This window comes from Syngnathus typhle, linkage group LG10 (assembly GCF_033458585.1).
Source record: "Syngnathus typhle isolate RoL2023-S1 ecotype Sweden linkage group LG10, RoL_Styp_1.0, whole genome shotgun sequence".
Taxonomy (NCBI): Eukaryota; Metazoa; Chordata; class Actinopteri; order Syngnathiformes; family Syngnathidae; genus Syngnathus; species Syngnathus typhle.
In genome coordinates this window covers 3,320,866-3,335,238 of record NC_083747.1, presented here as the reverse complement: position 1 = coordinate 3,335,238, position 14,373 = coordinate 3,320,866, and the positions used below count along the sequence as shown (strand labels likewise).

General features: G+C 44.9%; 3 protein-coding genes across 14 annotated transcripts in view; 1 reads left to right on the top strand and 2 right to left on the bottom strand.

Annotated features, from left to right (window-relative positions):
• LOC133160509 (putative transmembrane protein 244) overlaps positions 1–2,508 on the bottom strand; it is a 6,373-nt gene extending 3,865 nt beyond the window's left edge. For 3 of the 5 annotated variants that reach the window (XR_009715914.1, XM_061288223.1, XM_061288222.1), the window contains exons 1-3: positions 2,384–2,508; positions 529–705; positions 32–117 (exon numbers count right to left, since the gene is read on the bottom strand). Coding sequence is in view for 4 of the 5 variants with exons in the window: in XM_061288223.1 (XP_061144207.1) it covers positions 32–117; positions 529–591 (149 nt within the window). In the remaining variant the exon portion in view is untranslated. The remainder of the gene's footprint in view (positions 1–31; positions 118–528; positions 706–2,383) is intronic. The other 2 variants (XM_061288221.1, XM_061288220.1) reach the window with 2 other exon arrangements.
• Positions 1,152–8,934, top strand: l3mbtl1b (L3MBTL histone methyl-lysine binding protein 1b). 4 transcript variants are annotated; one of them, XM_061288207.1, is made up of 22 exons: positions 1,152–1,635; positions 2,996–3,131; positions 3,296–3,491; positions 3,562–3,757; positions 3,874–4,003; positions 4,077–4,128; positions 4,355–4,449; positions 4,519–4,623; positions 4,733–4,868; positions 4,940–5,031; positions 5,103–5,254; positions 5,388–5,464; positions 6,240–6,325; positions 6,411–6,521; positions 6,580–6,694; positions 6,786–6,882; positions 6,969–7,163; positions 7,248–7,349; positions 7,423–7,487; positions 7,564–7,736; positions 7,839–7,901; positions 7,987–8,934. In XM_061288207.1, the coding sequence occupies exons 2-22, from the start codon at positions 3,021–3,023 to the stop codon at positions 8,113–8,115; spliced, it is 2,478 nt and encodes an 825-aa protein (XP_061144191.1). In that variant the 5' UTR covers positions 1,152–1,635; positions 2,996–3,020; the 3' UTR covers positions 8,116–8,934. The 4 variants fall into 4 exon arrangements, with proteins under 4 accessions (XP_061144191.1, XP_061144187.1, XP_061144188.1 ...); XM_061288203.1 differs by having other exon boundaries at positions 5,388–5,491; XM_061288204.1 differs by lacking the exon at positions 1,152–1,635 and adding an exon at positions 1,662–1,785 and having other exon boundaries at positions 5,388–5,491.
• Positions 8,474–14,373, bottom strand: si:ch211-161h7.4 (serine/arginine repetitive matrix protein 1). Of its 5 annotated transcripts, none has more exons than XM_061288194.1 (16): positions 14,130–14,373; positions 13,986–14,032; positions 13,842–13,909; positions 13,402–13,508; positions 13,161–13,218; positions 12,948–13,092; positions 12,753–12,806; positions 12,466–12,624; positions 11,861–12,351; positions 11,144–11,620; positions 10,585–11,083; positions 10,447–10,499; positions 10,154–10,312; positions 9,869–10,026; positions 9,694–9,784; positions 8,474–9,465 (listed from the first exon to the last, which is right to left on the bottom strand). In XM_061288194.1, exons 1-16 carry the CDS (start codon positions 14,151–14,153, stop codon positions 9,383–9,385), a joined length of 2,673 nt encoding a protein of 890 aa, XP_061144178.1. In that variant the 5' UTR covers positions 14,154–14,373; the 3' UTR covers positions 8,474–9,382. The 5 variants fall into 5 exon arrangements, with proteins under 5 accessions (XP_061144178.1, XP_061144181.1, XP_061144182.1 ...); XM_061288197.1 differs by having other exon boundaries at positions 11,861–12,348; XM_061288198.1 differs by having other exon boundaries at positions 12,466–12,621.

Sequence of the window (14,373 nt, the reverse complement as noted above, 5' to 3'; positions counted from 1 at the left end):
TTTAGGTTCATGTGAGTTGAGGTCTTCTCACCTGAAGGCACCGAAACAAATACTGCAGATCATGTAAAACAGAGAGTAGAAGATGAGCAGGCAGAGCAGCAGGTTGAGGAATACGGTCTGGTGATTGGAAACAGAGATGTTAATGCTAATTAATACGGAAAAAAAACATCTATAAATCTTTATTAAATTAAATATGTATCCATATATACTTTTTGGTGACAGTTTTGTTTGGTAAAGTGCCACTGGATATTTGCAAAATAGGCGCTTTGGGTTTTGTAACATTCCCCCTAATGCAGCTAAACGGGGTATCCAAAATATTAGGCACAGCTCTCAGTATAATCTCTAACAATGGCAGTCAATGAGAAGAAAGCATTATTGTGCATTTGATCCTCTTAAGTGTAGGTGTGATTGCTTCTCTGTCAAACCCCCTAACCTGCAAAATGCGCTTCACGTCACAATATGACGTCACTGGCACTGCCATTGTAAAGCTGTAATGTCAACATTTAGAGTTGTGTTTGGCTGTTTTACCTTCGTGTCGACCGCTTTGCTTTTGAATGCCATTTCATGGTGTCTTCGCGTCAGCACGATCATGCGTGAGCCGTGAGGTGAGGATGGCTGCGGGGATTGCAGTCCAAATACACCGCCCCCACCTCATCACCCTGATCCTCCCGTCATCCGCTCTCTTCTACGGTCCTCTACCGCCACCTAGAGGCCAAACCATGACACGGCCGAGCGTGAGCCGCCCGCTTCTCTTCAGTGCACTAAAATGAACTCACCTCACCCCAGAAAAAAAAGCAGCACGGCCCTTTGTTCGATCAAATCACATGTTTCAATCATAGAATACACAAAATAAACACACGACGCGTGTTTTTGATGCATGTCAACAAATCGCCGTGATTCTACGAGCGAGAGCGCGTCGTAGCGATTTGCAGCCATTATGGACGATCGTGCAGGTTAAATGAGGATACTTTAGGTACATGTACAACTAAGCAAGCTAAAAGAAATCATCTCCGGGGGGTTAATTCATTCGTTTTGAGACGTTTGTACCCGCAATGAGAGCTAGTAACTGTACTCGGGTTACGTTACGAGCCCGACGCGTTGCGTAAGAATTAGACGCTATGTACCGTTGTTGTTTTGTTCGACTTTTTCCATTTTGGAACAGGGGGGCAAAATTTCTTTCTACACATGCATCCACATAACTGCACATGTGCTGCGCACGCGTTGCTAAATAACACACCGAATCCGAGGAATATAGCATGTGAGCGTTGACAAGGTCAGATTCCACTGCACTGCCGTGCAATAAGTATAACGTATAGATGAGATGAAGTAGAATATGACGGAATTGCAGTTTGTTGTTGTTAACGGCAGACAATGCGAACATGCAACCGCAAATAAGCTCGCTCAGGTCGACCGGTTGCACGTATATGACGACGCCCGTGAAAGTGACTCCCCAGTGGGCTGTGTGAAAAGCGCACACCGGTCAAAGCGTGTGTACGTGCGCGTGTGTTGCATTGACCACTGATCGTAAAGTGAACTTTTTTTTTTTTTCTCCTTCGAACACAAACTTGTCGGTAGCGCATCTTCCGCGCATGCGCAGCCTCCTCTGCTCGAAATAAGAGTTAAAAGAGAAACGAGGTGAGTTCCACATTTTTGTTTAAAAACACAATTCTTTACTAAGGGCAATTTAATTGTAAGTTAGGGTCGCTTTGTTTGAATGAAATCCGATGTCGTTTCTGCACGCAGGCGTCAGTTTGCGTTATTTTCCTTACTCCGGTTTGTGAAACGGTGAGAATAAATCGTTTTTCAAGTTTCTATTGAAGAATTTAATCGTGGAACAATGCTGAATGTGGTGTCAGTTGCGCATTGTTATTATCAGTCTAAATGCTGATGTGAGGCATATTGGTAACGTCTTTTTGCTATTGTTATTAACCGTGAAACTTATTTATTACGGCTTGCCCTTAGCTGGCTGCATCCTATCCCGATGCTAATGCTAGTCAGAGCGAAGCTAGCTGACAGTTAGCTTTGTGTCGGCGCTAAGCTAGCCGAGCTGGGGCTGACATTCCGTGACAACAAAGTGCAGAAAATAATCGAAGCGACGGAAAACAAGCCGCCGGGAAATTACTGGGCGAGCGTCGGCCCTTGTTCGACGCCCCTGCACGGCTCATGTGTGTTGTTTCGAGGCGTAACTTGAGTAATTTACATAGTTTAGAACGTGTTGGTTGGCCTCTTCCCACCCCCCCACTGCGCCGCCATTTTGTACCAAGACGAATGCTAATCACGGGGCGCTCTTGCCTCCACTTTTATTTATGGGAGGAATAAAAAAAAAAAACATAAGCCGCCGTGTACTAAATCAAACTTAACACGCACGTATTGGCCCACCTACGTTAGTTACTTTTCTTCAGGTTGAGGCCCTTAAACCGCACCAAAACATCATCTTATTCCCAGCGTTGACCCTGCGTCAGGACTAAAACGTTATATCGCAATAGAAATCAGATTAAAACGATGACAAGTTGAACCAGTCGGCGTGGAAAGCTGCGTTCTTTTAGAAAGTGATAAATAAACCGAGCCGTCGCTTGTTTAGGTAAAAACAAAGACACGTCTTTAAGAGATACTGTTAAAACGAGGAAAATATGAACTTATGTGCTTAACTCAAAGTCGGGACCTGTTTTCTTGTGTTTACCATTAAACGGGGTGTTGATTTGCTCTATTGGGCCGCTTTGTCAACGCAATTCCCTGCTAGTTGGCCAGCAATAAGAGTCTTATTAGTGAATGTTTTGTGTGGAATCCAAGTGCATGGTGGATCATGCGAGCCAACACACAGTCGCCATCTAGCGGTGATGTTGCAAATTGCTGTTTACAAGTGCAGGTCGCGTTTGCATGGCAAGTCAATGCGGCCACTGACAAGCAATAGGGTTAAAAGGGACAATAGTAGGAGTCTAAGCTTTATATGATTATGCATATTGAGATTTTGTTTTTGTTGTATTTCTGTCTTTAGTTGCAAGGATTTTTAGGGATCTGGAATGGCTGACACTCCACCCTGTGACGGTCCTTCACAAGGTGCTGAATTTGACATGATGGGCGCTCTGGACTGGAAGGACGGCATTGCAACGTTGCCAGGAAGCGACATCAAGGTCAAGACAATTTGTTTAACTAGTTTACATTGTGGACTAGGAGTTAGCACGACTGCCTCATAGTTCACTTCGGGGTTTTGTGTCTTGGATTTGGTCTGAGTGTAAGTGGTTGGTTGATTCTTCAGGTCAGCCTGAATTTAATTTGTGTTCCTTGTGTTCTTTAGTTCCGCATGACCGAGTTTGGAACACTCGAGATTGTGACGGACGTAGAAATGAAAGGGCAGCCGGCGGCGCCTAAAAAGGAGGTTTTGGACCCGGTGCCATCTCACAGTCCCACACCGCCACCTGAGGGTCAATCGCAGACAAAACCAGTACCCGCACCAGCTAATAATACTCAGCCGGCATCCACTCAAGGGAAAGGTAAATATCATTTAGAGTGGTTCTTTGTAATTGCCCTACCCGTTCTCACCTTTTTTTTTTTTTTCTACAGCCGCTGGACCTGTTGTCCTGTCTTTGGAGGAGACCCCCACTCTTGAAACTCCCAAAGTGGAAGTCGGTCCAAGTGTGGAAGTTGGCCCAAATGGGGAGCTTACTCAATGCCGAACCTGCGGCAGTCAAGTTGCCCGAGATTCTCTCCTACAGGGAAAGTTCTGCAGCCCAAACTGTGCCCAGCCCACCAGTGGAAGGTGACACTCGCATGATCATGTTTTTTTTTTCTTTTTCTCCCCACAGTGAACGGCATTTTTTCTGACAACAGCTTTTTTTTATTTTTTTCCCTCCCTTCTTTAACTGTCCTATCCAGGTCATCTCCTGGAGAACCCCGGGAGTGCCAAGTTGCTGAGAGCGAGACCTTAGGTAAACGTGTGCGTAAAAAGAGAAAAATCTATATGGATTCTGGTGATGAGGAGGAAGACAACCAAGAGGAACCAGAGGTAAGAAACGTCCACCTCCCAGAGTTGCAACATCATGTGTGACAACGAGGCCACCAATTTTCTTTTCTTCCAGGAGAAAGCCAAAACTACCAAAGGCAGGAGAGGAGCCAAAATAGCCAAACTTGGTACGTTTTGTGTGCTGCCATGATGAGGGGATATCTATAAATTCTTAAAAAATTGTCCCTAGAATTAAGGCTAACATTGCTTATTTACGCTTCAAGTACTTTTATTTACAAACCATCATGGTCCATTACACGAGTTTTAATTAACAGCACTCGAGCTCTCAAATGGGCCAATTAAGAGAATGTGGTTATCTACTGCCGCCGCCGTTCATTTCTATTTGCGTGACAGCTACAGCCCCACCGAACAAGAAGCGGGCATGGAGCTGGCCGGCCTACCTGGAGGAGGAGCGTGCCATCGCTGCTCCTGTCAAACTGTTCAAAGAGGTACCACTTCTTGTCAAGAAGCAAAAAATCTTCACCTACCTCGACCAATCGTGCGCGTTCGTCCCGCAGTATCAGTCGGTTCCTCAAAGCCGGAACAGCTTTAAGGTGGGGATGAAGCTGGAGGGGCTGGATCCGTGTCACCCGTCTCTCTTTTGTGTGCTCACCGTGGCAGAGGTAAGGCGGACGTTTGTGTGGTCCGATGTTTCCTAACCTGTATCAAGCCAAGGCATATATTTGACGTTCAAAAAAACGATATGAGCGTGAACTGACACCGTACCAACAGATCCAAGGCTATCGAGTGAGGCTTCACTTTGACGGCTACCCGGAGTGCTACGACTTCTGGGCCAACGCGGACTCGTGGGATTTGAAACCGGCAGGCTGGTGTGAGAAAAATGGACACAAATTATTGTTGCCCAAAGGTAGTCACTTAGACGCACATGCAAGGCATCTTTTTTTTTTTTTTTGAAGTAAACATCTATTTGTCTATTAGGATGTAAAGACGGAGAGTTCAACTGGAGCATGTACGTGAAAAACTGCAGAGGTCAACTGGCCCCCAAGCACCTCTTCAAGAGCCTCAACAGCGTGAGTGGCGCGCGCCCCGTCGGCATCCCGAGCCGACCCGCCGTCATTCCGACCCGTATCGGCACTTTCAGTCGGTGACTCCCTCCGGATTTCGAGCGGGCATGAAGCTGGAGGCGGTGGACCGGAAGAACCCGTCGCTGATCTGCGTGGCAACCATCGCAGCTGTGGTGGACAACAGACTTCTCATTCACTTTGATAACTGGGACGACGCATATGATTATTGGTGAGATTGAATAACTGATTAAAAAAAAAAAAAAAAAAAAACGGAGGGAGCCCAACAGTTTCTGTCTAAAAGACATTTGTGGTGGTTCGACAATTTATTCCCTGACTCAATTTGCCCTCTGACCTGTGCGTAGGTGCGACGCAAGCAGTCCATACATCCACCCGGTAGGCTACTGCGAGGAGACCGAGCTCACTCTGACCACTCCAGCTGGTAAGACACAGAGCAAGACACATGTGGGTCAGTATCAACTACTTCTGCTGTTCTGTAAGGCCAAAACTAATTCATCATTGCCTGCTGCCTTGCTTTTAACATGTTGATTTGACTCGGAAGGCCAAAAAGGAATCCTAATTAGGCCACTTTTTTTTTTTTTTTTTCATTGCTATTTCTTAAATGGGTATCATTTGGTTGGAATCGACGCAAGTTTTTTTTTATTTTTTTTATATATATTATAATATTCTTGACTTTGTTGAACAGTTTTGAAGAAGTACAATATTTTGTATCATTTTTAAGGAAGGGCCTTGGTGTAAAAACATTTTTGAACGGGAAACAAATGCGTCTTTTTGTCTTTTGCTTCTAAAATATACCCATTTACCAAATAAACACTCACTCACTTCAATTATTTTGGGCTTGCGTTACACTCACTCACTCACATTTGGAATCCGATCCAACACGAGAACGTATCAAAAATTCTGCCTTTACATAAACATAATATTCAGTGGTCTAGAACCGCACTGCATTATAATGAGAGGCATGCCTATATTTAGCTGCAAAGGTATTACAAAGTTCTGTTTGATGCAGCTAAAAGGCAAGTGAATTTTCGATACAGCTTTGGATGGTTGGATTGCTCAAGTGTATCTAGTTTTGTGTCGATCGCCATTCGTTTTCTTTAACCTATCGCAAGTTACCAATGGTAGGAACGCATGCTGCAGTCATTGTACACATAGTTGTTAACAACGACGATTCTTTTTGAATTTGCTTTCACCAGAATATAAGCAACCTAAGAGTTTCTCCTGGGAGAAATATTTGGAAGAGACGGGCACACAGGCTGCTCCTGCTCGGGCTTTCAAACCGGTAGGGTGTTTTTGGGGAAATTCAGTATGCATCTAGCTTATAGCGATGTGTTTTAACAATAGCTTTTTTTTTTTTGCTGCTGCAGAGACCTCCACATGGCTTCCAGGTGGGAATGAAGTTGGAAGCTGTGGACAGAAGGAACCCCATGCTCATTCGTGTCGCCACAATCGCAGACACGGAAGACCACCGGCTTAAGGTGGAAAATGCGCGCCGACTCTCAAAATCACACTAAAGTAACATTCACCATTTTTTAGATCCATTTTGATGGCTGGAATCCAGATTATGACTTCTGGGTGGAGACCGACTGCCCCGACCTGCACCCTGTAGGCTGGTGTCATAAGACTGGACACTCTTTGCAGCACCCTAACAGTGAGAAACTTATCTTACTGTTTTTGTCAGCGTCCAACAAAATGCAAATGGAAATTCTCTTTCCTTGACTTCTCTGCAATTATCTTCCCAGGTGCTAATGATGTGAGTCCTCCAGGACAGGGATGTCCCACCCCAGGATGCAACGGAGTCGGCCACATCAGAGGACCTCGTTACGGAACACATTACACGTCAGTCCTGTTTGATTTTTCTCGTTTGAGATCTTTTTTTGAATCGGATTCATTTGCCGACTCAGCTTAAGTCTGGCCATGTGCAGTCAGGTGAGCTGTCCCTACTCGGAGATGAATCTGAACAAAGAGAGCCTGCTCCCAGACCGTCTCAGCGGCGAGCGACCCCTCGTGCTCAGCGGCGCCCTCCCCCGCGGGCGGCGCCTCGAACCCAACTCGACTACTCCCACGCAGACCGCCACCACGCCAGAACAGCCCGAGGCAGCCGACAACTCCCACACCAGGTTCGTCCCAATAGTGCTCCTCTTTGTGTTAGACATCCAACACAATGAAGCCTGTACCTGACACGCAGTCGTCTCTGTTGCTAGGAAACCACTCGAGGTGGAAGCTGAGATTTCAGTTCGCAGTAGCCAGCCAGAGCCACTAGGAGGTGCCAGTGAGCAAAACCAAAATGGAACCCGACTCAAAAGGTTGATTAAAAAAAAAAGTCACACAAAAGGCCATAAAGAATGAAATTCTAAGCTCTATCATTGTTCCTTTCAGGACTGCTTCGGTTCCCAAATATCTCAAAATGCACTACGTGAAAGAAGAGTCTGGCGATGGTAAAGGTTTGTGTCCTTTAAGTACGCAGACAACTTGCATGACGGCACTCACTAAAATGTCTCTTGCCCTCTCTCGGCACAGCATCCCCAGACTCCATTTCCCTCCAGCAAGCCCTTCACGAGTCAGTGTTCTCCCCCGGCGTGTCTACCGCTCCCCCCCACCGGGTGGCGCTATGCTGGGACAAACACTGTCAACTGCTGCCTGAGGTTCTGGGCCTCACCGCCAAGAGAGTGGCGGGATGGAGCACGGAGGAGGTCAGGTTTTGTTAAATCATCCTTCAATTTTTTTTTTTTGTCAATGTCCGATAACTGCCGTCTGGAATGGGCTTGCTTACCTTTTGGATGTTTTTCAATCAGGTGTCCAGTTTTGTGAAAGGACTCCCAGGGTGTAAAGAACATGCTGCAACATTTAAAACAGAGGTAAGGCAACATTCTCGACAGCTTTTTGATTGTGGAGCGATATAGTTGATATGTTTAGTGGTCAAATGTATTTTGTTTCCTCAAGCAAATAGACGGCGAGGCCTTTCTGCTACTCACCCAAACAGACATCGTCAAGATCCTGTCCATCAAGTTGGGCCCCGCCCTGAAGATTTATAACGCCATCCTCATGTTTAAGAGCGCCGATGAAGAGTAACTATAAGGACTCCCAACAGAAACGTTTACAGAAAAGCCATCCGCTATAATACGTTGCTCTCTTCTCAATTGACTTAACAACAGGTTCTTTAATTGTATTGTTTACTGACACGGCAATTAACAGACACCTTGAAAAATTGTTCCTGACATAGTTTGTGAATTGTCCCAAAAGAAATGTCAGAGCTTTCAAAGCTGGTTAACCAAGCACTTTAGTTGCTTGTGGGTTGTTGTTGGTTTTTTTTATGAATGGCACTGTTTTTTTTTTTTTTTTTTATTCTCTCTCGCAAGTGAAAGCTGAGAACAGTATAGATGACTTTTTTTTTTTGTGAAGGGTGGGGAAATATTTTTTCCCTCCCAACAAGGGCCACTTCATTTTTTTATGAAGTCCTCAGAGGGCTGTTTGAAAGTTAAAAACCATGCGGACAAAAGGTTTTTATTACTGTACATATGGAAAATTTCTGGTTGCATTTGTTAGAAGTGCACGGCGGGCTGTAGGCCTTCCCCTCACTGGTTTAACTGGTGATTAAGAAAATTCCTGGTTTATAATTCTCATTGTTCTGATGGCACATGAATGTTTTAAAAAATCTTTTGTCATTATAAATAGAATGCAGCTACACAAGGATTTGCTCCTGCTTGGTTATGCAAAGATTGAAAAATGTCGGTCACCAGTTTGGAATGTGTTACATCGGTGCGTGTTTATATGCAAACAGCTTTTTATTTATCTATTCTAATTTAAGGGTTAATGGTATGCCGTCTTGGCTCTAAGGAGTGTGTGAGTGCTTGCGCAAGTTTGGGTATGAAATAAATGAGATGCACACACTCTTTGACCTTTAATTTTAACACACGCTGACACTAAACATACACGATATAATATTTAGGGATAGAAAGCTGCCGAGTCTAGGTCACAGTATTTTTTTTAAAATAAGCGTTTTAAGACGCTTTTTATTTGGAAATTATTTCTGTTTTAATGCAAACTATGCTGATGATTTGGTATATGCTGCAGTTGAACAGCTTCAATGTTGAAACGGGATTTTTTTTTCCCTTTTTTCATTTCTAGCCACGCTTCAAAACAACATCAGCAATGTGGGTAGGCTACACAAGTTTTTTAATTTCAGTATCAAACACTAGGAACTAATTGAATAGCACTGATGAACAGTATACATATTTATTCCTCAAGTCTACAAAGGTAAGAGTCGCATCGAAGAAATGACCAAATATAAAAATAGTTTGAATTTTTTTTTTTCCTGTTGTTGTGTCTGACCGACACTTCAGTCTGGGGTCTCTGTGAGGATCCTGTTAAAGCAGAGGAATGCGGGCTGCTCCGCCAAGTTTTGAATGCTGTACGCGTGGCCTGGATGGGCAAAGCAAAAGGGAAGAGACGACCAAATGAATCATAAAAACCTGAGCTGGCCAACATGGCCTTAATGCAAAAATCTTTGCGTGATGAGATTGAGTGCGACTGAAAATGCGAGTGTTGGTTTCAAAAGCCAACTTTGCAACCCTGACCCTAGTTCGAAACTCAAAGCCTAAAATTGTTGGCAACCAATCCAGAATAAAAAATGCAACTAAAATGACTTACCACACGGCACTGTGAAAAAATTGCCTGCGTGCACAAAAGATTCGACGCAGTCAACGCTCAACTTGACGCAGCTCGTTAATAGGAAAAATACCTTTTTTGGGGGGGGGGGAAGAAAAAAAACAAATTTATTCATTGTTTCTCCCAATATTTGGACGAGGAAAAAAAAAAATCTGACCATGGTAGCGCTGTGGTCTACCCACAAAGGTTTCTTCATGAAGGAGCTCAGCAGCATCTTCCCATGAGAGGAGTTCAAAAGACGCACGTCCTCCACGATGCCCATGGTTCCAGTTTTGTGGCAGTACCAGTCAAACTGGTCGGGGGAAACTGCCAAGTCTGCAAAGAACAATTCTTGTGCTTGGTAAAAAAAAAAAAAAAAAGGCTATTGCCACCATTTATTGGTCAGTAAGTTCATAACAGTACACATACCAATTTAGAAACAAAAAAACTAAACCGGTCTTACTCCTGTTAACCTCTCGTATCAGGGTCGTGGAGAACAGATGTTGGAGCCACTCGGTCAAGTCGTGCTTGTCCCTGGCCCGGAGGGTGCACGGCATAAGGGGAGGGCCACACAGGTCGGTAACGGACAGGTCGGCATGGAGAAGTCTGGTCGACGGGAGTTCTGGAATGAAGACCAGTCGCCGCTTAACTAACACCCGAACGTTGTGTGTGTGTGTGTTGACTAAATAAACTCAATTTTAGTCATGGAGTTAATATAAATGTCTCCAACTTAATTGTAACGTGGATCAAACTTACCTGAATCATCGTGTGCGTCCAGTTCAATCATGGACGCCGGTCCGCTTTGTAATCTGGCCGCCGCCCCCAAAAGACAAAAATCGTGAGCAAAGGAGACAAACATACGTGGCGTGATTATCTGCTCTGTGCTTTCCTTACATGACCTGTGACGGACTCGTGCCGTCATCCCGTAGGCTCCCCCGATTTTCTTCCAAAGTAAAAGTCCCCCCGTTGCTGGAACTCGCACAATCGGGAGCGTAGACTTGCACGGCCACTTTGTGACTCTGAGCGGCACCTCTATTGACAGGTAAGGTCCGGCCGGAGACGTCCACAATGGGATTCGCTCTCCTCGTCCGCTCTTCGTCCTCAGTGCTTCGACTGGGCAGTGCCTGGCTGGCGCGCTTGTCCGATTTTGATGGTGGTCTGCTTAGTCTCGCTTTTGTTTTCTTGTCAAGTTTACGCCTCTCCTGACTGGGATGAAGAACCCGGTCTGGCGCCGCCTCCTCGGGCGTGACCGTGGCCTTCCACCACTCACTGGGTGGTCTTCTTGGCCGCTTGAACGAGGGCTGCTCGAGAAATGTGGTTGAAGTCCACTGGATGGGCGGGATGGACGTTTTCTTACCGGCGCGCTGGTACACCTGCTGGAATAGTTGATGCTCTGGAAAACACAAACGTTTGGTTGGACGGACGGAAAAGGCTTTGGATGTTTGTAGCGTACCTGACTTGCGGCTGTGGTCTCGCCGGTTGGATACCGGAGGACTGAAAAGCCGAGAAGGATCCGTGGTTTCCTCTTCCTCTGGCTCCTGATGATCTGGTTGTTCTGCTAGATCAGAGGTTAGCTCACTGGCAGATGGTTTCAGCAGCGCTTTCTTCTTCTTCAATTCCCTCGCTGTGTTTTTCACATCCTTCTTGGTTGTGAGGACATCCTTGGCCTTGGAGGATGACGCCGACGCGGCCTTGGGCGGTTCTCCCCGGTTGGCTTTTGGCTTCTTGACGTGGGGAGTCTCATTTCTCACCTGGGGCTGCTCCTCGTTTTGAGGCGAGCCCACCCACCACTTTCCGGGCGGGTTTCTTCTCCTTTTGCCAAGCACCTCATGCCACTCGGGGGAACTCCCGCTCGGAGGGGATTGATGGTTTTGTTCAACTGTTGTGGCCGGCGAATCCTCAGCAGGGTTCGGCTTTCCCGAGTCGAAATCTGAGAGACAAAAAAAACGCACTCGTCGACTTATTCAAACCGCAATGTCTAATGGTGAACATATGATAACCTTGAATTATTATGTATTGTATTATCGTACCATTGTTTTGTTTTCATTCATAAATAAAAGCGATTAGATTCCGTTTAATTTTTAAACTATTTTAAAAAGTTGATATAAAAATCAAAATAGAAGTACATATATGTTTTCTGCCCTAGCCAACTGATCGCTAAAATTCTTACCAGCCAATTCAACAGCTTGACGCTGTTCACCGCTGGGCTCCTGACGTCGTTCCTTAGTCCGCTTGACCTTCGCAGCCGGCCCGCTGCTCTCGGGATTTTTTCGTCTGGCTTTTGAAGACGTCTTCACCTCGGTTGAAGGCCGGACACGCTGGTCATCTGTCGAGCTGCCGGCCGCCACTTGGGGTTGCTCGTCTGCCATCTTGCGTGGATTCTTTTTGCTGGAGGTATTGCGATGCTTTGGCTCCTTCTTTTTTTCTCTCTGTGGAGTTTTTTTGCGGGCTGTCGGCTCTTTGAGTAAATTCTTGCTTGAATGCTCCGTGTCCCGGCAGCTGTCCATCAACGCGCCTTTGTCACTTCTGGACTCTTTCTGCGGCTGCTGCTTAAGGGTCCGTTTGGTGGGAATGGAAAAGAGAATAGGCTCGTCGTCCTCCAAAATCAGGAAATCCTCCTCAACCTCGGGAGGGGGTGTGGGCGCTTTAACCGGCGTTCTTCTGAAAGCATGGGAGATCTTATTTGTTGGGATTTATCCCATTACAAAGTCACTATTTCCTTAAATACCGTCCAATGTCATATGTGATTAATCGGGAAAAGTCCAATTAACTCACAATTTGCTTTTGGGCTGACTGGATTCTCGAACCTTCTGCAGGAACGCCCAGATGTTTTTTTTGACAGGGAGCTGCACGCTCTCCTCTGTGGACTTTCTGTGAACGTCCACATGATCCTCCTCAGCAGTGGACGTACCCGGCTCCTCCTGAGCTGACCTGCTAATAAAATAAAATAAATATACATGATGACAGTACGAGAAGAATCATCCGGGTTTTTTTTAACCATCTTTTTTTTTTTTTTTTTTATTATAATCTGGTCAATTCAATCCAAAAGGCAAACTACCAACCTTGATGCTTGCTTCTGGGAATTCTTGTCACTGACAGTAGGACTTTCTTTTTGGCTGGAAAGAGATGGATAGTAAATGAAATTCACATGTCCCCATGTTTCCCCACCTTCATAGCAAAAACATTTGAGGACATAAAAGTGGACAAGCAGCGCTAAGAAATAGCCAAAACAAAAAGTCTTATCAATCACTTCTTACTTGTCGGAGGCGAGCGTAATCGTCAAAGTGTTTCCTCCACAGTCACCCAGGATCGGCGACAGCACTTCGCCTTTGTCATTAGTCTCCGCCTGTGCTGATGTCAGCCCTGTGTTCTCCTCTAGTGGGCTGGATGTCTTCACATGTCCTTTGGAAAACATATTAATGGTCTGAGACAAAGTTGCATGATGAAACAAAGCCGAGTGAGCTTCTTACCAATGTTTAGTTCAGGACTTGGCGAGCGTGTCGCAGGATGGAATAATTCTTTGGGAGACTAAAGATACAAAGGGAATCATTTTTAGTTCAATTTAGTGGAAGACCTGACTTAAGATATATTTTTTGTTTGCCACAAAAATCTATTCTGAATCTCTTTTTAACCTCTACGAACTAGTTTATTTTGCGAGACTCAAACCTATTCGATTCCAGCTCCCAAATGTGTGTTATGACTTTTATGTACCATTGCAGGTTTCGCCTTTACAGCTTGTGGCGTTTCAGCTTCATCGTTTTCCTCAATATCCGACTCCGAGAGTTGGACAGTTAAGGGGAGTACGTGAATCGGAGAGTCTGTGCAGAACAAATACATAAATATCAATGCGTCGAACCAAATGTTGATCATATTGATACAATTGGAGAGAGTATGTCATTTTTAATGTGATTATTGTGTCACTCGAGCAGACAAAAAAAAACACATGAAACATAAAACACAATCAGAAATAACCAGACTGTAGTGACAGTTTTATTTCGAGAACGACAGGTTGAATCTCATGGTTCAGTTGTAAACTAAATTGATCACATTAAAAGAAAAACTTTATAGCACACGACGTAAAACAAACGTGGAAAACAAAAGAAAACGTACCCAAGTCATCAAACAGAAATAACAACAAAGCGAAAACGTACCCACGTCATCAAAGATCCTGTCAATATCTCCGATGGACAACCTGCCTCTCCATTTTTCTTTCGGTGCACTAGAAATATTAGGAACATATTTAGCCCGTTATTTTTAAAGGGTTAAAAATAAATTTTATTGATTAAATAACTTACTTCTGCATGCTCTTCTGATAGGAGAGCTTCTTCCTTGCTCCTTTCTGCTGACAGATAGGTACGTTATTACCACATTTAACTAGTACTAATTGAAGTCAGTGGCCCTTTTTCACAAAAGTAAGACACGATTGTAAGTTAACTCACCTTATACAGACGGGCGTCTTCCATTTCTTGTACCCCAGTTGTGGTTTAGCTAGCTAGCTAGCAAGCGGTTATAACGACTGTTTCGGAATCCGCGTAAACGTTTTGTCGTCACACCATCCAAAAAACGGGCTTTTTCCTTCTTTCTCAAGGAGTGAAGCATAAGTTAACGTTATGCTGACATTACCACAACAACAAAAATGGCGCCGTTTTGTTTGAAACATAACCGCGCAAGCGCGTATCCTGT